The 21,744-nt window shown below is 33.7% G+C and overlaps 3 protein-coding genes across 4 annotated transcripts; all 3 read right to left on the reverse strand.

Moving 5' to 3' along the window:
* Nucleotides 1-1,099: 1,099 nt before the first annotated feature.
* Nucleotides 1,100-3,122, reverse strand: ptgdsb.1 (prostaglandin D2 synthase b, tandem duplicate 1). Its single transcript, NM_213634.1, has 6 exons — nucleotides 3,003-3,122; nucleotides 2,776-2,915; nucleotides 2,615-2,694; nucleotides 2,420-2,533; nucleotides 1,625-1,726; nucleotides 1,100-1,530 (listed from the first exon to the last, which is right to left on the reverse strand). Exons 1-6 carry the CDS (start codon nucleotides 3,096-3,098, stop codon nucleotides 1,508-1,510), a joined length of 555 nt encoding a protein of 184 aa, NP_998799.1. The 5' UTR covers nucleotides 3,099-3,122; the 3' UTR covers nucleotides 1,100-1,507.
* Nucleotides 3,123-4,899: 1,777 nt separating this feature from the next.
* On the reverse strand, nucleotides 4,900-13,279 carry c8g (complement component 8, gamma polypeptide). Its single transcript, NM_200863.1, is given in 7 exon segments — nucleotides 4,900-5,551; nucleotides 6,163-6,192; nucleotides 6,273-6,374; nucleotides 6,563-6,670; nucleotides 7,561-7,631; nucleotides 8,789-8,925; nucleotides 13,037-13,279. Coding segments are annotated over 7 exon segments (630 nt in total). The 5' UTR covers nucleotides 13,208-13,279; the 3' UTR covers nucleotides 4,900-5,540.
* A 1,061-nt stretch (nucleotides 13,280-14,340) lies between these two features.
* msrb2 (methionine sulfoxide reductase B2) lies at nucleotides 14,341-21,678 on the reverse strand. 2 transcript variants are annotated; one of them, XR_015524354.1, is made up of 6 exons: nucleotides 21,304-21,541; nucleotides 20,264-20,361; nucleotides 20,111-20,187; nucleotides 19,836-19,859; nucleotides 16,666-16,813; nucleotides 14,341-16,567 (listed from the first exon to the last, which is right to left on the reverse strand). XR_015524354.1 is itself a non-coding variant. In NM_212921.2 (5 exon segments), coding segments are annotated over 5 exon segments (555 nt in total). In that variant the 5' UTR covers nucleotides 21,431-21,678; the 3' UTR covers nucleotides 14,341-16,462.
* Nucleotides 21,679-21,744: the final 66 nt, after the last annotated feature.

The raw sequence follows: 21,744 nt of genomic DNA on the forward strand, positions 1-21,744 counted from the left end.
TCAAAGTCTGAATGTTCTAAATCAACCCAAGTGACTTCATCTATCATGTTTGATATCATTTGAAATGTCTCAGTGCGACTGGTACAATGGTCATATTCTCTCAGAAACAGACATAATCAAAACAGTAAATATATAACTTCAGGTATCTTTTGAACCACTGTGAAGGGTGTGCTTTTTCTATAGGCAGAAACGCTTCCACTAAATGCAAATGCCTTTTGTTATTCACATACCCCTTTCCTTGAGAGGATTCTTGGGTTTTCTACCTAAGGGAAGGATTGAAAAATGTTGGTGCGATCCTGCTATTCAGATCAGCCCATACCATGGAAGCTCTAACGCTCCATGTTATGTATATTTTGAAGTCAGGTATGCATCTTTTAATCTTGGATTTATTGTTGATAATTTAATGTCTTGTATTGATCGTTTATGAATTGACTGAATGATTTAGCATGATACACATTTACCTGACTATTTAATTGTTATGTTTGAACATTTTTTGCTTACTCTGTAATTATTCATTCCAGTAGATCATGTTGTATCCTTGTTTCCACACTTCCTGTGTCAGGTCAGTAGACGGACTAAAATCCAGTTGAGATGGAGCATTGGGCACACTAATTATATATTGATATGATTTTCCTAATGTTTTGATTGGAGTCAGATAAAACGAGGATAAATATTTTCTAAACCACCTCATATTCAAATTGGAGTCAGATTTGAGTTAAATTTAAAGTAAATCAACATTGTGCACTGGAAACACCAAACAGGCATTGAACCTTCATCCACCAGTGGACACCTCTATTGGACCAACTGGATGGACCTTACACAATCTTTGGCTTTAAATGCACGGTGCTAATGCTTTATTCATAGGTTGTTGTAAAAGGCTCTGTTTATTGTAAAACTCACCCTTCAACTATTTTTGAGAAGTTAGTTATTTTTTAAACAAATACAGAAATGTACAATTTGGAATAAACAGATTCTAAAAGAAGTTTTGAAATGTGTGTATGAAATATTAGTAAATACATAAATAATAAACAGTAATTGTGGATTACTTTCATTATTTTCACTATGAAATGGAGAAATGGAAAGAATCACACCAACATTAGACTTTTGTAAACCAATTTAATCAATCAGCAGTAAACAAAACCATCAAAGATAAAAAGCACAGCTTATAAAAGTCCTGCAGGTGGTGTGTGAAATGGGTGATCAGACATGTTAGCTAACATTGGCACTTAAAAACATGACACATCGGTCTAGAACATGAAAAACTTGAGTTAAAAAAACATCTTTTTTGTAAGGAAATGCTTTGCCATTCTTTCCCCTCTGCTTTTGATTACTCTGTAGTTGCAAACTGGTCAATCAATATGAGCACACCATGACTGTTCAAGGCACAAAGAATGTTTCCATACAAAGTGAAAGAGACCAAAACCAAGCCGACAGTAAATTCAGATCTGTTTTTGGCTGAAATGATTGGACCAGCTGAAGCTGTCTTTGTCTTCGCTTGATGAGGCAATTATGCGGCAACTGAGCATTCTCCTGTAGAACACAAGTTTACAGTCCAAAGTGAATTATAAGTTGTTGTTTTTTTAGTATTTATACATTACAAAATTTTATGAAGCAAAAAAATTACCATTTTGTGGAAGCATGACAATGTTTTCCTCAAGGATGCCAGTGTCCAAACAAAACTGCCTGAACTTCTCCTTCAAGTCATCGACCATTTCTGGAGTGCGACCTGTGACACATTTAGAGTCTGTTTAGCATTGAAAACATTATACTCTTTCACTTTCCTGCTCACAGATGGCTTATTTGGCAATCGTTTCTGCTAAATTCCCCATCATATGTTAGTTTAGTATTCATTGATATTATTTGAAAGCTTAAACCTCAAAATACCATTTTGAAATCCGGCTTTAGATGGAAAGGCTACTTTAAAACAACATTAGCGAGCTCTGCTGTCTAGTGGACAATATAAGTTTCACAATCATTTTAATATAGGTATACATTAGATTTAATTTTCTTGACAAAATCATTCCAACAAATCAGAAAAGGTATGATAGGTAAATTTTAGTGTTTGGTTAGAGAAAGTTTGCACTGTGATGGAGATTGATTGAGTTTTGGGTGTCACCTAGTGGAAATGTTTGGTATAACTCCTAATTAAAAATGTGGACTAACTTCGTTAGATGCATGGCTTTATTTATAGCAATATTTATTGTTTAAATAACCATAGTTGTGCAAAAAATACCATGGATAAACTGTAGCGATTGCATCAAAACATGCACTCTGATTTGTGTATATGCTACATGATGCAACAAAACATGTTTTTGTTTTATTCTAGTTAGGCCGTGGTCAGTTTTTGTAATATAAATATTTAATTAATTACAACAATCTAAGTTAAAAGGTTAATCTATTGTTACAGAAATGTCCTTACTGTAGAGTTTGTTGAGGATCTCAGATACTCCTCCTTTGGTCTTGATGGTGTGAAAAATAGCGTACTCGTCAAACTTGGCGTCAACCACGCGCATGTCATTGTCATTTCCCCAACCTAAAAAATGTAAACCACATTTTAGCCAAATAATTTTAAATACAGTGAAGTAATCTAACCAAAACATATTTCACTCCTTACGCTGGCTGTAGAAGACAAATCTTCCAGGAGTCTCGGTTTTCTTGGCGAGGTAAGTCATCCTCCAGCAGGAACCATCACTCCTGACAAACAAATGAAACAACAAGTTAATATTTATCAAACTCTTTACATTTGACACTGTAATAAAGCCAATTTAGGCTTACTTTAGGTTAGAGTAACTGAGGTCAAGGTCTCCCTCCTGGGTGGGCACCAGCATGGCAGTTCCCATCTTCATGTCATCCTTATGACTGACAAACCATTTTGCGTTTGTAGCAAAGCCAACGAGATACCACTTTCCTTCCACCTGAAAAAAATTGTTAGCGCAATTATCTCACTTAGTGCCCTTCAGTTAAACGCATGGTGTAAATGCTCGTATATTTGAGGAATTTACCTTTTGCAGGTCGAAGTCAGTCATAGGCATGACATCAGCCGAAGCAAAAACTGCACAGAGCAGAAGGCACAGCATCTTTACTACGACACTCGTCATGTTTGCAGAAGTGTTGCTTCTCTCTCTGTTTGCAGTTCCAAGGTGTGTGGAGAAGACGAATGGCAGCCCCTTTTTATCCTCAAACTGAGCCCCCCAAAGCCGAGTCCCTCCCTACTTGCAGACCCAGCAGGAATGATAATTACAGTCGTTACACAACTGCTAACACGCACGTGTGGTTTTTTCCAGGTAAATATGCGTGTTTGATGGTTTTTATGACCCTCATACCGATGTCCCTATTTTACCTTCTTATGTGACAAGTGAGCCGTGCTAACTCAGGGATGTATTTATTTAAAACAGTATTATATTAATTATAAAAAATGTATATTATATGTAGGCTATATAATTGTAATGCCACATGCAGCTTCACTCAGTGTTCATATCTGGTGCACATTTAATAAATTTGGTAAAATTACAGTAAAGCCACCTTTGTTAGTATAAGAGAACGTGTTGAGTTAAAATGTTCATTTTTCACAAGAAGGAGTTTAGATGCAAAAACCTCTAAATGTTGTTTGATATTTTCTTCTAAAATTAGCATTTTCTCAGACTTTTGTGTAAGCTCAGAAATTGTTATTTTATAGTGATGAGCAAGTTATTTTCATTGCTTTTAAAGTGAAATACTTGAGCATAAACATACACTGTAAAAATTATATGATCTGTTAGTCCTGACCACATATGTTTTTAGGTCATTGTAACTTATTAAACTAAGTTAATCATGTTTTAACTTAATTTTATAAGTTACCCAAGCTATTTTAGGTCAGTTTGACATAATATAAGTTTAACAGACTCAAAAATGTAATTTGATTCTGCTTAAAAATTTAAGGCAACCAGGATTTTTTTTACAGTGTAAGAGGCTAAGAAAAATGACTATTTTAGCAGAAAATTTCTAATGGCATTTAGAGGTTTTTGCACTTGAACATTTCATATATTCTTTCTATTTTCATATATTCTTATCTATCTTAATGTTAATGCAAATATTATCATTGTTTGTCTAATTATTTCTCAATATCAGTCAGTGTATGCTAACTAACTAATGTGGATAACAAATTAATATTGCATATCGTCAGCAACAAGGCTCTTTAACTGAAACTAAAACCACACACACAAAAACACCATTTTGTTATATAAAATAAAATACACCAAAACAAATTCATTGATGCTAGCAATATTTCTCATTAGTTTACTCAATGTATAAAGTAAATACTAAGATAAAAAAATAGACGTTTAAAATAGACAAATTAGGAATTGTGTAATGGTGTGCATCTTAAAAATGTTTTTTGCAGAGATGTCTTAGACTAACATTTTTTTGTATATATGTGTGTGTGTTTGGGGCGGGGGTTTGCGCAGGGGGCGGCTTTCAGAGCAGATCTAAGAGGGTTTTTTTCCTAATATGAAGAACATTTGGTAATTTGAGTAGTTAATAATGGGCTAATGATGATGTGCCCCTCCAAGTAAAGACAATATAATTATACAATAACATTTTATGAGTTAAGCATAAACCGATGTGGAAAATAATGCATAATTAACAAACAATCATATACTAACAAGTAATTAAGGTAGCCATTATTTACACATGAACTCAAGTGACTAAAAGTTAGTTCATGATTAGCGCATGCATTAACGCATCATTAATTTATCATAAAGTAATGTTTAGTTTACATATTAATACATCATTATTCATGCACTGTTATTTTAAGGTGTTACCAAACATTTTATGAGCAATTTTTTTTACTTTATGAGACATGTGCACTTGTATGATTACATGACCGTTTAAAGCACATAATGTAACCATTCATAGCAATTCTTTTATTATTAGTATTTTATTAGTTTATTATTGTGTAAAATAGATCAGTGTAGATCATAAATGATGTTAATGAGACTAAAAGAAATCTGCAGCATAGCATCTAAGATATCTAAATCAGTCTCAGTTTATCTAAACATGCACTTTCTATCTTATAGCCTTTTATTTTCACCTCAGAAAGTTGCACAGAGTCAGTTTAGTGCTGTAGAAACTCATTTCGAGTTCAACAAAGTTCATTTGTGTTTGATATTTTTCCGTAAGAAAATGATTTCCTCAGGATACTTTTTTTTGGAATGTTGGATGTGCATCATGTTTACTTCGTTGTGTTGTGTAACTCTGAACGGGTGGGCAGGCAGAGTCCTGTTCTGACACTTACATCACAAACCACACCAATTATACCAAGATGCCTTTACCTTGTTTTATAAGCACTGTTTTGTTCCCTAAAATGGCTTGAGGATAAACACAACTTTTCAAGCTTTACCAAAGATGCAACCATATCAGCTATTATAGAGGTGCACCTAGCAAATTAGTGCTAATGCTGAAAAACTCATATAACAATGAAATTAAACAACCATTTTATTTCTGTACTCCTGCAGGCTGCTTTCTCACATTGCTCAGGGTCTACCAAAGTTAGCCAGTCAGTTTTAGGTCAGATCTGGGGGACAAAGCAATGATAGAGTTGTTAAGCAAAAAATAGACCTTATGCAAAATTATACTGTTTTGTTACAAAACCAAATTCTGAGGTTGTGCAAGTTTTGCAACATGTGCCTTTACGAAAGATAACGTGATGCACACGTGGATTGATTGGTTCTTTTTGCAGGATGTAAAAGTTCTTTCAGCCAATCAGTAAAGGTTGCTGACACCGAGGGGAAAGAAAATGCTGTTGAGTAATCTGATTCATTTAATGAATCGGTTCGCTTATATGATTCATTTAAATCATTTAACAGAACTCCTCGCGCGGGATTGTATTACACATATGGTTTAAAAGTTAGGCTAGCCTAATGTTCAATTAAACTATTTATTTATAATGTATAATGTTTGTATTGCACAAAATTATCTGCTTTAATCCAAAATATTTGCATACGCGAGACGAATCGGTTCATTTGGATCATTTAAATGAATTGCTACAATATAACGACAAATTCGCAGATATTAGGCGTACTACAAAAAGTTAACAGCTATAAATTTACTTAATCGCTTTCACGTCGTTCTTAAAACAAATAATAACCTCCAACTTATTTATCGGAGGAAAAACAAAGGTCTTACCTAGAACTTTTTCTGCTGACTCACAGAAACCTGCAAAAAGGAATCGAGAGTCAAAAGTGTTCATTAACTATTTTAATATAGGCGTATGAGTTAATTATGAATAGTCTCACCGTAGTCAGGAAACTGGAAAACTACGTCCAATCCCAAATTGAATGTCTTCGCTCGATCCTCAAATTTATCCACAATATTATCAGGTACTTCCCCAGACCGACCTTTCAACAGAAATTATTATTTGCATCAATCAATTCACTTTAAGCTGTTCCAACAGTATTGCGCTTTACAAATGTTTGCCACTTAAGCTTTTTATAAGGCTAATCATTATGGAAACCAAATAAACACATATAAAAAGATGCTATTATAGCACCACGAGTGGAAAAGTTTAAAATATTCCAACACTTACCATACAGTTTCATAGTAATTTTCTCTGCTCTCTTAAAAACCAGCATAGCATATGTGCTGTAGTCCGTCTCGAGCACCATTATGTCCACATTGTCAGACGGTCTCTTGCCTGCACAAGAACAGAATGAAAACACATGCACAGCAGCCCTAAGTGATATTTAAACTAAACAAATTTGAATGCTATCATATCAAATACATACTGAAATTATGCAGGAAAAATCTCCTTGATATACATGCTTTATTACCTTAATAGAAAATCTTACATGCATTTTACATTTAGCCCTAACCAAATATATGCATAGTCAAAATTATTAGCCCTCCTGTGAAATATGAATTCTTTTACAAATATTTCCAAAGTATTGTTAACGGAGAGAAGATTTTTAAACATAATAATAACACATTTCTTTTGCCATGGTGATATTTTAATTTTGCAAGATGCTATTTAGCTTAAATTGGATTTAAAGGCTTAACTTTTTTATTATGAATGGAAAATGTTTTTTTTTCTGTATCCAATAAAAAAACTCTTAAGAGGCTAATAATGTTGACCTTAATTTTTTTATTTAAAAACTTTTTATTCCAGCCAAAGTGAAAGAAATAAGACTGTCCACAGCAGAATAATAAATCTTTTGAAATACTGTGAAGATTCCATTGCTCTGTTAAACAGCACTTTCATTTCAAAGGAGGGTTGATCATTTTGACTTCAACTATATGTATTTATTTATTCATTTATTACTGATAAATACACTCTCAAAAATAAGAGTGCAAAAACTGTCCCTGTGATTGCACCTTTTCAAATTGCTCACATTTGTGCCCTTTTTGGATTCAAATTGGCTCCTTCAAGCGACAGATTACAAGAAGAGCAGAAGTAGAAGTTATGACTAACCAATTTTGCATATTTATTTCAGAGAGGGTACATATACTGTCATTTACAGTCTAGGTTAGAAAATATTTCTTAACCAAAAAGAACCATAGATATAGTGGGCCTTCGTCTGCACATGCCTTTGAGGAAGAGCTGCCCAGGGGTTTTCGTTTTCATGTAGTTCTGCTTGATCTCCCAGCACACGAAATTGCTTACATTTGGAAAGAGCACAATAAACAGAAGGAGAATATGCATGTGGGTCAAAGAAAGAAACATACTGTTATACACGTTATACGTTTTTACACACACACACACACACACACACACACACACACACACACACACATGTATATATATATATATATATGACAATAAAATTGAGACATATATAAATAAATGATTATACGTAATGTTATTTGATGATAAATTCTATAAAATTTCTTGATGAAAAGTGGCAAAGTATCAAGATGTTATGATTAATGAATAGAGCACTATGTTAGCAATACAGTAAGTGCTCATCTATTTGTTTTAAATATGCCTGACAAGAATTATTACTTGCATAACTTACTAACAATTATAACAGTGAATGAAATCTTAATTCTTAAATCATGACGAAATGATTACCACAATTAAAAAGCACACACAAGTCTAACTTAAGGTAGAATGAGTGAGAATAATGCCCATGTAAAATAATTTGACAAAGCAAGTCTAAAATATACATCATTCTTTGCATGCATCATGTATAGTTATGTAATTTAATGTATAAATGTTTAATTTTAATAATATTAATTTAAATCCTAATTGTGTCAAAATAAAATTACATATGAAACAAGAATTAATTAAAATAACAGATGATTGTAGAAATAACAATATTAAAACATACTATTTATCTGTTAGCATTAGTTTTTGTAATATTTGTTAGATATATTTATCCAAGCATTTAAAAATGGCATGTCAAAAAAGTCTGAAAAAGCAAGTTGTATCTTGACTCTCCGGTGCTTTTGCTTGCATCAGCTGTAATTGATGATAGTCTGCAGCAGTTGCCAAAGGGAACTTTTTTGAGGTTGTGTAAGACTTTATGGCCTACTTGTGAAATTTTGTACTCCTAATATGAAGCACAGTCATCATATTTTTATATCATATTGATTACTTTTAAATATTATTTATTATTTTTATGTATGTATGTATGTATGTATGTATTTTTGAGCAGAAAAAAATATTGATTATGGTAGCTGTCATAACCAAGCTGTAATAAATGACCAATATTTGGAGAAATGAAATATAACTATAGTGTTGAAAATACAAAATAATTAATCATCAGCTCGCAGTGAGTAAATTGCTCCTCCTGGTGGCTGAAGCAGGACTCACAGTTTTCTCACGGTGCCCACAGTCACAGTGTCCGCAGTGATGGTCCAGGTAAGGCTCGTGCTCTCCGTTTTAAAGCCGCTCTCCAGGAGATTCTTACACCGAGAAGCCACTGTGAGCAGGTGCCACTTGCCACTCATCTAGAGAGCGAGATTTTAATCAAACATACCGACACGTGTAAATCATTCAGTCATAAACTGTGCGTGCATTTATGAAGAAGTATTAATGCCCTATTTTGAAACAACACCGAGCAAGAGTAATGACCTAGTATGGGAAGCCGTTTTTACATTTAACACAAATGTCATCTCATTTTTTGAAAAAAAAAAAAAAACTATTTGATATTCGATATAGCAGCATATGCACATACATGTCAACATTTGCATGTAAAAATAAAGAATACTCCAACACCCCCTTCCAAAAAAAAGAAGAAGAAAATCCCCAAATTACTCATCTAGAGCTGTTTCATTGTAAATAAACAGTTAGAATGGTCAGTAATATGTACTATTTTTATTATTTACCAAGAAAAATCCATTTAAAAAGCTGCAAAATAATTAGCAAGCAGTTTAGCCTATTAAAATGAGCTATTATAAAGAATTGAACTAATTTATCAAATCTCCTTTACCTTTTCTTCACTGTGTAATTAAAATATTCTGATTAAAGAGCAGCAAATAAATCTCTTGGATCTTTCCTTTTTCCTGATTCCATTAAATAACAGAGGTGTCACTTTAAAATGGACGCATTAAACATTATAATGAAAGCAATTGATCGCTTTCCTAACTTTTTTGCTCATTTAAAACAACATTTGTTGTATTTAAAAGAAACCTCACCAAGATCGACATGTTAATATTTTTATGTGGATATGTCTATTCAAACATTCACCCAAAGCCCAGAGTGTCCACTTTTGCTCCACTTCAAATCGCATGTACAGAATTCATTTGGGATACAGCGTCTATTTGTTAATGGAGCGGGTCTGACAATGTTTTCATACCTGAATAGAGTGGAGGAACTATGATGTCACCTTGTAGGCTAATCTGCTGCTAGCATAAAACTGGTTCCCGTGGCAAAATCCCTATAGGATTTTCCCATAGGCTTTTTGAAGATAATCTGTATAATCCTCACAATAAAATACATCTTTTAGCCCTTTTAGATCTTAAATGCAAACAGCCGAAAAAAGCCCATATAGTCACAACTGCTATACATTTTAGGGAGTGTAAATATTGCAGTTATGACAGAGTTAAATGTCTTCAGATGAAGAGAAAAACAGAAAAATCACTTGATCACGTTAAATCACAGTTAATGTGCATGTATTTTTACACATTTATTCACACGTTTGTATTACTGAAAGCAGGAAAGAGACAGGCAGCACTGCAGTATCTTCATAACATCGTTTAATTAAAATAAGCGATCAACAAATTAATCTTGACAGTTTTTATAAATGAAGGCATTATCTACACACAATATGAATTCCCAATAAGAAAAATACTACAAACTATAAAATACTATTCATGAAAATATTTAAATAACAGACAAATTTAAATGCCCAATGCAAGTGGGCTGCGCTCCAGACCAGATCAGCTCGATGACGTATAATTAATGTCTCCGGCACCGCCTGTAGTCCCATTTAGCAACTAGATAGCAACCGTCTTTTTAAAGAAGCGCAACCAATTTACAAAATAAAGAGTGTGCTGTAACTGAAGTGTTTTATGTCGTAGAATAAAACGTGAAAGCATCTTCAGTTTGTGTTAGCCATGGACCTTATTTAGGTGATTTAACTGAAATGTAAAAAAAAATAATAATAACTTTGGGACGAGGGAACCGGATATGCTAAAATTCTAACTCGCTTCCAGGTTTTTGCATACAAATTGACGTCATAGTTCCCATAAAATGAAAGCACAGAACAGATGCACATTTAAGAGCAAGGGGTGTCCCCTGGTGGTTTGGCGGTATGGTTTGCCTATGGGCCTATGGGTTGCCACCCTTTATGGACAGATTAAAAATACAGGAGAAATATGAGAAAATACCTGTATGAAATGATAGCAGGATAGAATTGTAAAATACGCGTATCACGTATAAGTTGTCAAGATATGTTTGTGTCTATGTATTTTTTAAATTAAAAAGTGACAGATGAGGGGGCTACCCAGATGTACCCAAATTTTTCTAAATGGTTTCAGGCATGCTTGTTAAACGTGTTCTATATAAAACAAGTTTTGCATTTATTTTCCCCAGGTTTTTTTTTTTTTTCTAAAAAATCATATCTGAATAAATATGATCGGGGGGCAAACATGTTCCCTTCTATGTAAAATTTGAATAGGAGGAGAACATGTGTGTTCAAGATGAAGAGCGACGGGTTGTGGGTTGTCTGGGTTATTGTGTGTGTTCAAGTTGAAGAGCAGGGGAAAAAATCCTCCATTTTAAAAAAAACACAGACCCTGGCATGTTTTAAAAACAAAATAAATAAAAATAGTGTTTCAGTGACCTGATACAGCATTTTTGTGTTGACAAGCAGTCCAACAGCATAGAAAAAAAGCTGCTGTTTTGAAAACACCCATATTTGTGTGGACAGCAGGGACTAAGGCTGTGACTAAAGCCACAGAAGTTGTAGTTTTATGTTCTTATTCAGCGATTCTGCTTATTAACAGTAGGAGTTCATCATTCTCTGACCAATCAGCACTTTAACTCTGCTCCAGTGCTTTTTTGATCTGAGGATGATGTTGACATTTATTTCTGAAAAAAAAAAAGTTGTAACATGATAATTGCCTTTATTTGCGAAAGTTTGCCTTCATTTGGCATCCTGAAATTAGGGATAGGAAGTTGAAAGCCTCATGTGACAAAGAAAATCAGTTTCTTCTTTTATTTGTTTTATTTGGTTGTTTGTTTGCGTGTCATTAAGAAATAAACATGGATAACATTTAGAAAATTACTTATAATAGAAAAAATGACAACTATGAACTTCAACAATTGATGCCAATGGAATGTTTTTTCAACACCAATGGCGGCTCATGGACCTTAGTTAGCGGTGTTTTTGCACTTTTGAAAGGTATACAATTTCTAAAAATAAAAACGTGTGCTTTTACATGAGAACATGAGTCTGATTCCAGCGACGCTCCAGGGACAGACGAGTCTTCGCTGAGGCCATCTTCCAGCCTCCACCGCGGTGACTGAATATCTGCACAAGACTTTTGGCCAGCGGAGAAATTAAAATGGTCGTGCCCAACTGAGTCTGGTTCTCTCAAGGTTTTTTTTCTTCACTCCTATCAGGTGAAGTTTTTTTCCCCTCTCCGCTGTCGCCACTGGCTCGCATGGTTCAGGATTGGTAGAGCTAAACATCGATGAATTTGCTCTTCAGTTTTTGAACTCTCAGTAATGATTTTACATCACACTGAACTGAGCTAAACTGAACTGAACTGAACTTAAACACTAAAAACTGAACTACACTGTTCCAGTTACTATGACCATTTATGTGAAGCTGCTTTGACACAATCTACATTGTATAAGCGCTATACAAATAAAGCTGAATTGAATTGAATTTTAACATCAGCTAAGATCATTTAAATGAACTGTAAAGCAATTCCTGGAACTATTTAAGTCTATATTATTCACGTGATGATCGAACAGTTTGGATTTCTTCTTTTGCTGGATCTGAAATTGCTCACTACAAAAAAAGTGTGTTCTTTATAGTATGAATGGAGCTCGAAGATATTGCATCAGCCATTTGTCGTTATCATGTGACCTACCTGCATCAGGTGTGTCGATTTACTCCCATTCATGAATTTTCTAGCGGGGCATTATGAATATAGCATAGCGTCCATCGTATGCACACTTCAGAATCTCATGAGAAGTAGTAGGTCATCCGGGTACTTCACGCATACTGTTTTTTGAATACCATGAATTCAGACATACTACTCGACTCACATGCTGTTTTTAATGTACTATATAGTATGGAGGTCACCTGATCAATATCGTTCAAGAGTGCAAGCAAATTGTTTTAAGTTAACTAAAATTATCAGAACAAATTGTTTTCCCTCAGTGGATTAATTGTTTACTTTAAGACTACCAATGTGCTCTAGCAAAATACACATTGTAAAATTGAATTTCATGTGGACTTAAAAAATAGCTTCAAGTAGCATGAAATATACACCCAAATGTTAAACTGGCTTGCCACAGGGCTATAAATGTGAATGTCGATCATTTAATTCAAGGTGCCAAAACGAATTAACTTGATTGCGGTGTCATGAAGTATGTCGAAATTACCTGATCAATGTTGATGTTCTGACCTGGAGCCAATGTGTCGATAGCTTTCTGTGTCTCGGTTTTCTTTGGCTTCGGAGGTTCTGGTTTATATCGCGCTCTTCGTGTCTCTACAGGTTCCCAAAAACTGAGACACGCGAGCACAAAGAACAAATACAGCCAGAAGCGAATCATCACAGCAATTTTAACTAAGAAATAATTTCCTTAGCGAAGAGGATTGCTTATAATAGTCAGTCAACTGTCCAGTTTCCAAACATAGATTAGGATGATGACCCTCAGTTCAGGTTTATCATTAACTCATACCATACCCATACAAATACTGGTCACATACTGGTGGATTTGTGGCAGTGTTTACTTTATTACATTTATTTACATTCTTTATTTTGTCATAAAGGTATTTACATTTGTCAATTTTGTCATACTTTATTTTGTCATAATGTTTATCTATATTTTTGAGACAGCACAATACCAATATTTTACCTTCAGGAACGTTAAGAAACCCATATTAGAAAAATAAAAGGTTTGTTTCTCTGACCAATTGTTATTTTCCGAGAAAAAAAAAAACCTTTAAAGAATAAAATAAATATTAAGATTTTGCTCAAACCTGCATAGTAAATTTATAGAAACTTCAGAAAAATAATTGGTTTTGTTAAATATATGTATCTATAATGATATTTATAGTGATAAAAACATAATTGTTTAATGAATAATTTTTCATAGATTTACATTGTAATATCCTATAGTTGTAATATTAGTTATAACATTATAACTTAATAATAATATCTATATTATATAAGTATTAACATTCTATAAAATAATATTATTATTAATAGTATTATTTATTTATTATTATGCAGTGCCACTCAAACATAAAATATATTATGCAATAAATAATTACACCTTTTTGAAGTGGTACAAGATGGATGTTTAATTGAACCATTTCACAAACACAGCCTGCAAATATATATATATATATATATATATATATATATATATATATATATATATATATATATATATATATATATATATATATATATATATATATATATATATATATTTATATACACGTGTGTGTGTGTTTGTGTCTGTATTTGATAAGAGTAAATATTGTAAACTAAATGCACGCTCAAACCAAAGATGATAACTATAACAACAATGTACTGTGGACACATCAACTTGAAATAATTGAAATCACTTTCTGAGATTTTTCCAGATCATGAAGGCACATTGACCATCAGAATCCACCCCGCTTTAAAGAGTTCAAGCATGTAAAAATCAAATGACAAAACTGCAGCACACTGTGATTTTAATCAATGTTTATTTCATTTTCTTTTTATTAAATTGTCATTCATGTCATCCATGCGTTGTGGGACTGTAGTTACTTTTCTCAGATAAGCTGTTAAACAATTTTGTGTAAATATTTCTTTATTTCTTTATTTTCTGATTTTTCTCAAAGTTTAAATGCTGTGATTCTCCTCATAGCTGGATAGTTTGGTTAAAATGTTAATAATAATAATAACAACAAAGACTTAAGCAGATAAGCAGATCCCTATTAGACGTGCCAATATTAAATGCTACAATAAATCATGATAATGACCATGCATAACATGTTTTCATGAATAGGGCTGCTCAATATGACGTTTAGCATCGATATCGCAATGTGCTCATTCGCCATAATCACACCGCAGTATTTTCAATGTGAAGTTGGGATTATTATAGTTGATCAGCAATGAAGAATGCACAGTGTTTATTTACATTACATTTGATTATTCAACATTAGGGCTAGGACAAAATATCTATGCTGGTTTATTGAGATTTATTCCACCCCCGGTACACTAATGATGTAGCCAAGTATCAGGATTTATGTAAAGGTACAAAAGATCTGAACTAATTCATTAGCCTTGCACTGCTACCATTTACCACTTAGATGACTGTACATGAGGTGGTGCTTCTCATAGTGTCAGATCAAACATATCAGTGTTGCAATTCTACAAAATATATGTGCTGTTAATGAAATACATCTTCTACATTTTTGATGCATCCACCCCTTCATTTATGAATATGATGATATATTGTGGATGGTTAATATTCGTAATAATCATAATCGGGGGTAAAATATATTGATATTGTATCGTACCATATTACTTTACCTGAATATCTGACTGCTAAATTTATTTTTATCTTTGCTCAATTTTGTTTTTATTAATTAATATTTTTATTTATGTAAATCCATTCCAATTAGAGCTATTTAAAGAAATCTACCAAAATTGTATTAATTTCGTAATATATACATGTATCGCTGGGAAAAAAAACACAATGTTAGATTTTTCCAGCATCGTGCAGCCCTAATCATAAACACTTCAAAATACAGTGAATAGTTATTTTATTATATAAACCATTTGCATGGCTTTTCAGAACATTCAAAGTTTTGTATTAACAGTAGAGTTCAAGACTTATTAGGTTATTTATTTTAAAATACAAATAATTTCATATGTTAACACTGCATGTTTTGCATGTCTCCTTTGTCACATCCATTACAGGTCTTTAAAATTTCTTTTTCTGAACTTTCAAAAAATTGCCAGTTGGGTTTAGGGAAGTCGGTAGGTGGGTCACAATAGGAGCTATTAACAATACTGTTGGTTAGGTTTAGAGATGGGGAGGATGGGGGATTGGTCGGTTGGTTGGTCGGTCAGCCAGTCAACAGCGACCTTTGGTGGATTTACATGAGAAGAGCAGGCGCAAAATGGCACTCGCAAGAGAAATTTGACAACTGAAAACACGTACACAGTGGCAGTGGCTCCTGGGACATATTTGGTGCTCTCCAGATATGTTTATAGGGGTTCGTAATCAGAATGAGCCTGGGTTGAACCCAATTGCTACGTCTTTAATATAACGTAATAACCCCAGGGGTTGCAAAAAAAAAAAAATAATCGAAAGGCTGATGATTTTTTTTGCATGTTATTTTTTAATGTTTATTATTAACATTTTACATAATTAACATTCAACCATTTTGGAAATCGTTAAGCAAATTGTCTTGCGACCCTCACTTTGGGACACACTGCTTTAAGCCATGCCCGAAAATGAAGAGCTCTGTTTGTAATTGTACATGCTAAAAGAACCTTTCTTTGCAGCAGTGATAATATCATTATATCATGTATTATGATAAAAGTCAAATACATTTAACAGTGTCATGTGCTTAATTCCTATTGGAAAAATAAATGGGAAAAATCAATATGGAAACCAATGTTGCAGAAAAAGTGGGCAGTCAATATAAACTCAAATGTTTGTTGTTGTGGATGCTAATATAGTTATTGTTATAGTTATCATTTTAGGAGTGAACCGGCACGACACATAGCACAGAACTAAGGACATTTGTTATTCTAATGCTATTTGTTTTTGTTATTTGCACTATTGGATTTGTTGGCATTACTTTTCTCTGGGTTTAAAGTTCAGTGCTACACTGTTGATGCAGAATCGCTGTCCGGTCGGATCAGGACCATCCTCAAAGACATGTCCAAGGTGGGCATCACACTATAAAACAAAATCAAACCAAACAAAAATCAAACAAAATGTTATTCTGGGAATCTGAAAATAAAACTGACTATATAATTAATACAAACAAGACTCACATGTTTGCAGATGACCTCAGTTCCTGTGCTGCCAAGTGAGTTATCAGGGCGGCGCACAATGTTGGCATGACTCTCATCTTTTTCCCAAGTCCCATGAGCCTCACAGAATGACGGCCAGCCAGCTCCTGCGTCATATTTTGCTTCTGAGCTGTCCAAGTCAAAGGCAGAATCATGTTCATTTAGTTTTGATTCATTCTGATATGCCATTATGCAGTCAGACTTTAATGGTTATGTATTTACTAACATCAACAAATAACAAACAATTCTTTTATTACATAAAGTTGATTGTTATTTGTGTTAACTCACAGTGCACTTACTAATGGTAATAAGCACAACTTTGGATCATAATAACGAATTAGTAACTGGTGGACTGTGATTTATAAATGCTGTAAAAGTATTGATCATTCTTTTGCTGGGTTCACTCAACTGGACACTTGCTCCAATTTACTCAGGGGATGTTTTTCACTATTGCACTGGTCTTAATTTGCCCTTTTTTACACATTTGCATTGACTTTGGATTTATTTTACTCATGCAAATAATTAATTCCTACCCAGGCTCATTCTGAAAACATACCGCTATATACAATATTGGAGAGAGAGCCAAATACGTCGCAGGAGCTACTTTTTTTCGGTATTTGTTTTCGCTAATCCACCAGAGGCTGCTGTGTAAACTTTTTGGGTTCTCAAATTTCTCTCACGAGTGCTATTCATGCCTGCTGTTCTCATATAAATTCACTAGAGGCCACTGTCGACTGATTGATTGATATTCGACTGATTGACTGACTGACCAACCGATCGACTGACCGAACCTCCTCCTTCCCTAAACCCAACCAATAGTGTTTTCAAAAGCACAGACTGACCTGGACACCCACTTCCCTAAACCAAAACCCTTATAAAGCAAGTCATTTCACTCGGTGGCCATCATTGAAATGCCTCTCGGGCAGTATGCTCGGACATTCTGTCTGAATGGGGAAACAGTAAAATCTCTAAAATTGTTTGCCAAGCTTACGATTACGTTTCATATTACAAATAACCAATACATTTAAACAACAACTTTCTGTTTTCATTTCTAAATGTTCATAATACACAAAATCTATAGAAACTCACATCTGGTCTAAGCCCCTCCCCCGAAGAATTGTCATTCTATTGCAATCAATGATTGGCTACTGAACTAGAAGGTGGGGCTTCATTTGCCATATAGACAGTTTTCTCCATTTAAAAGTATACGAGTGACATGTCTTGTGTATTCTATAGGTTTTGCCTAAAACCCACAGAGATTATTAAAAAGCAATCCAGAAAAAAAGCCATCATCTGATTTTTACCATGTTTTTAGATTTTCCCACATTTTTACCCTGTTATTTACTTTTGCAATTGTGTTTATTTTATTTTTTGGCTTCTGTTTTAGTCTTCGCATTGAACCCCTCCTCTCTGTGTCTCAAGTCTGCCAAAGTACATGACAAGCTAGCGGACAAACTGGTAACAGCAGGAAAGCTGTCCACACGAAGGTAAGCAGTCAGCTGGTAAGGGAGAAAAGGAACGACGTCATACTGCCCCATTGCGTTTGTTTTAAAGACGAAATGCAGCCATACGTACTTCTGGCTACATAATTCGCAATCTTCAAAAACGTAGAAAGGGCTACATTTTTTAGAATGAGCCTATGTTGATTAATTCAGTGTTTGGTGTTAAGCTAGCATAACTGGGCACATTTTTATTTCAGTTTATATTTTTTTTACTTTTAGTTCTTCTTTCCATTAAAATACAAATGTTATTTTAATCTATATAAGACATTGAGATGAACCCTATTTCACCAAGGCCCACTCAATGTAAAAGTAAACCTATATTTCAAGAGTTGTATGGTGAAATATGAAGATATTCCAAATAAAGATATTTCAGATCCAAGAGCTCTGTCAGAGATAGCAACAGTCCAGAGACATTGATTCAAAGTCCAGAAAAGAGTTTAAGAATTGAGATTGAACATTGTCACAATATTTTCACAACATAATCCCTGACCCAATGATAGCCATTTTTGGTTGTTCAGATTTTTTTTAGTCTTTCAAGTGTTCTTGTTCAATAAGACATGATTATAGGCAAAAAAAAGCCTCTTTTCTGACTGGCTATCTGGGCTTACCTCAGCTTTACATTTGGAGAGAATAACACACCACCTCTCAGAACCCTGCAAAATTTGATAAAATGTGGGATCCACTCTTTTATTTTCTACCAAACCAGATGGACCAATCATTTTCTTTAATATCTGAAGACTTGTAATCTATTGCAGTGTCTTTGTAGGTCATTTTTGTCTTCATTTGGTCTTTTTCATGGTTTCATTTACATTTTGCACAGATTATTGTTAAATGAAGGGTTTCTCTGTCTGTTCTTTGTTTTTTAATGTTTGCAATAATCATAATAAAAATATTGCCATTATAGTTAGCAGTGCGTCATATTGCCCATAGTAAACATGCACTCTTTTACAGTTCTCTTTTACAGTTTTTTAGCGCACAAAAATGGTCTTGTATGATTACAGTTGAAGCACTGAAGTCACATGGAATGTTTTGACAATGTTTTGGTTCCTTTTCTTCTCAGACCGTTGCTGTCTATGGAGGACGAAGGAGCTCTTAGATTTAACCTAAAACATATATATCCAAAACACTCCTTGAGAAACAATTAAACTAATCTGTTTAAAACTGGAAATAAATTGAGATTTGGAAGGACATCTGGATAAATAATTAAAACATGCAAAAGACTGTGAACAGAAGTAGATGAAGGAAGTGAGATTGTGGTTCTTGAATATCAATATGAGCTCATCAATGTAATCTAATCTTGCACTTTTACAGTTATTCATGCATGGAGAGAGGCTTCCATAAATATTTAGTTGGAATGTAAAGTTACATTTAAACAAAGTTCAATGGTGCAACAAAAACTAGTTAGCAGTGCTTAAGTTGTAAGTTAGTGTCTCTATGTGTTGTAATTAAGCTAAAATGTAGCAATACACTGCTGGTCCAATCAAACCCATAAGAGTAAAAAATAATAATAAGTTGTCAGTGGATGATTAAACTTTTGACCTTGTCATGAAGCCTTATTTATATCAAGTATGTCTTGTTTCTGGCATTTTTCAAAATAGATGTTGGACCTTTAGATTGCTTGTGGAGAAAAATAAACAGTATTGAACTTACATTGCTTCTTTTGTTGCCCTTCAGCTGAAAATTACAACAAAAAGCTGCACAATGAGGCATTTTATGTAAGTATTTTATATTTTGAGTTGTGTTGCATTAATAAACTAAACCTAGCACCAACTCACTAATTGCAAATATTTTATGTTTTTTAATACATGTAAACTTTCATGGGTTTTCAACATATCCAGTAACAGACTTCATGGTACTTACCGTTCTTAAGTATCAGTTACAAAAAAAAAAAAAACATCATAGTGTCTTAGTTTTCAAAAACTTACCTAAAAAGAGGCGAGTCACAGCAAACACAGTGATACATGCCCACCTCATTGTGATTCAAGTAGATGCCACTGAACGGCTAAAAATAAAGAGGTACTTACTCAAAGAGATGAACAAAGAACATATTTGAGCTATACAATGTTTATTTAACTTACCACCTCTGTGCCTTTTTCTCTTGTAACAACATATTGTTCTGGGGATAGTTTTCTCTGCCAGTCTGTGGACTGGTCATAACGTGTCAATGACTGCAAACCTGTAGGAACAGCCAAGACAAGAGTCATAAATGCAGCAAATCATCATATATTTTATAGTACACTAAATAAAATATGATGTTTATGATGATTTGTAAACGCAATTAGGTTATCCAAGTCTTTCCTAACTTTCTATAATGAAAATGTTTCAAACCAATTATATCATTTTAATAGTAACAGTTGAAATGTTCCCCATTTAAAGTTGATTTTATATAGTATATTTAATTATTTACCTATAACAAATGTAATCTTTAATGGCATCATACTCTAGGAAGTGTCATAATTATGTTAACACTTTTTTATTATTATTATAAAACCTCTAGAAAATGTTTCCCTAACTTTATGATTTATAATTTGAGTAAAACCGAAAATATTTGGTTTATTCTGTGTACTACTTATGACAAAATGCGATCATTGCATTACAACTATGCATAAAATAAAACTGGTTTATTTAGATTTTTAAACAACAAAATATTAATGTTAATTTCAAATGAGATAAGAAATTAATATTTGGTGAAATAACACTGATTTCCACTTAATTTGTTGAATAGATGTTCGACAGATGATGATAGATAGATAGATAGATAGATAGATAGATAGATAGATAGATAGATAGATAGATGATAGATAGATAGATAGATAGATAGATAGATAGATAGATAGATAGATAGATTAATTTAATTAATTGTAAAAACTTTACTTTTTCGACTTGCACTTCAAACCATATAGTTCATTTCACAGGCCTTGTGAACTGCATTTGTGTATTCAGGTCATGCATGTTCTAAGCGACATGACTATACAGTACTGCACTTTGCACCGACTTACTAGATAACGAAATGTAATTAGAAAACGTAATATCCACAAATAGAAAAAATACAAACAGCAGAAAGACTGCCTGATGGTACAACAATTTTAAACAAATATTAGTTTAAATTATCACCTACCCGTAGATGAAGAAATCAATCGAATCCCAGCGAATATCCTCTTCTGAGGTAAAACTGATTTGCCAGTCGCTCCTTTGGAAACGACAGTGGAGAGGCGAACTAGAAACCGTGACATGCTTCTCAACATACTATTTCATGCACTGGCGGGACTTTCTCCACTATTAGTTAAGATGGGCAACCCAATAGACTGGAAAGAATTGAGCTCAGTTGTCTTCATTCCACCCCTCACAGCTCGAGCAGCGGAAACCGGTCACAACTCACAGCTTTATGGGTCACGGTCGACTGGCAACTGAAACTGATCAAACTTTGCACCTTTTGTCAATGGACTAACCGCTCACGAACGTCGAAGTTTTTACTTATGTGACTTTGGGGTTTCTTGTTTTCTGGCTCATCAATGTAGACTTTGAACTTCATAAATCACAACTCTGACTTGACCACAAT

This window comes from Danio rerio, chromosome 24 (genome assembly GCF_052040795.2).
Source record: "Danio rerio strain M-AB ecotype USA chromosome 24, GRCz13ab, whole genome shotgun sequence".
Taxonomy (NCBI): domain Eukaryota; kingdom Metazoa; phylum Chordata; class Actinopteri; order Cypriniformes; family Danionidae; genus Danio; species Danio rerio.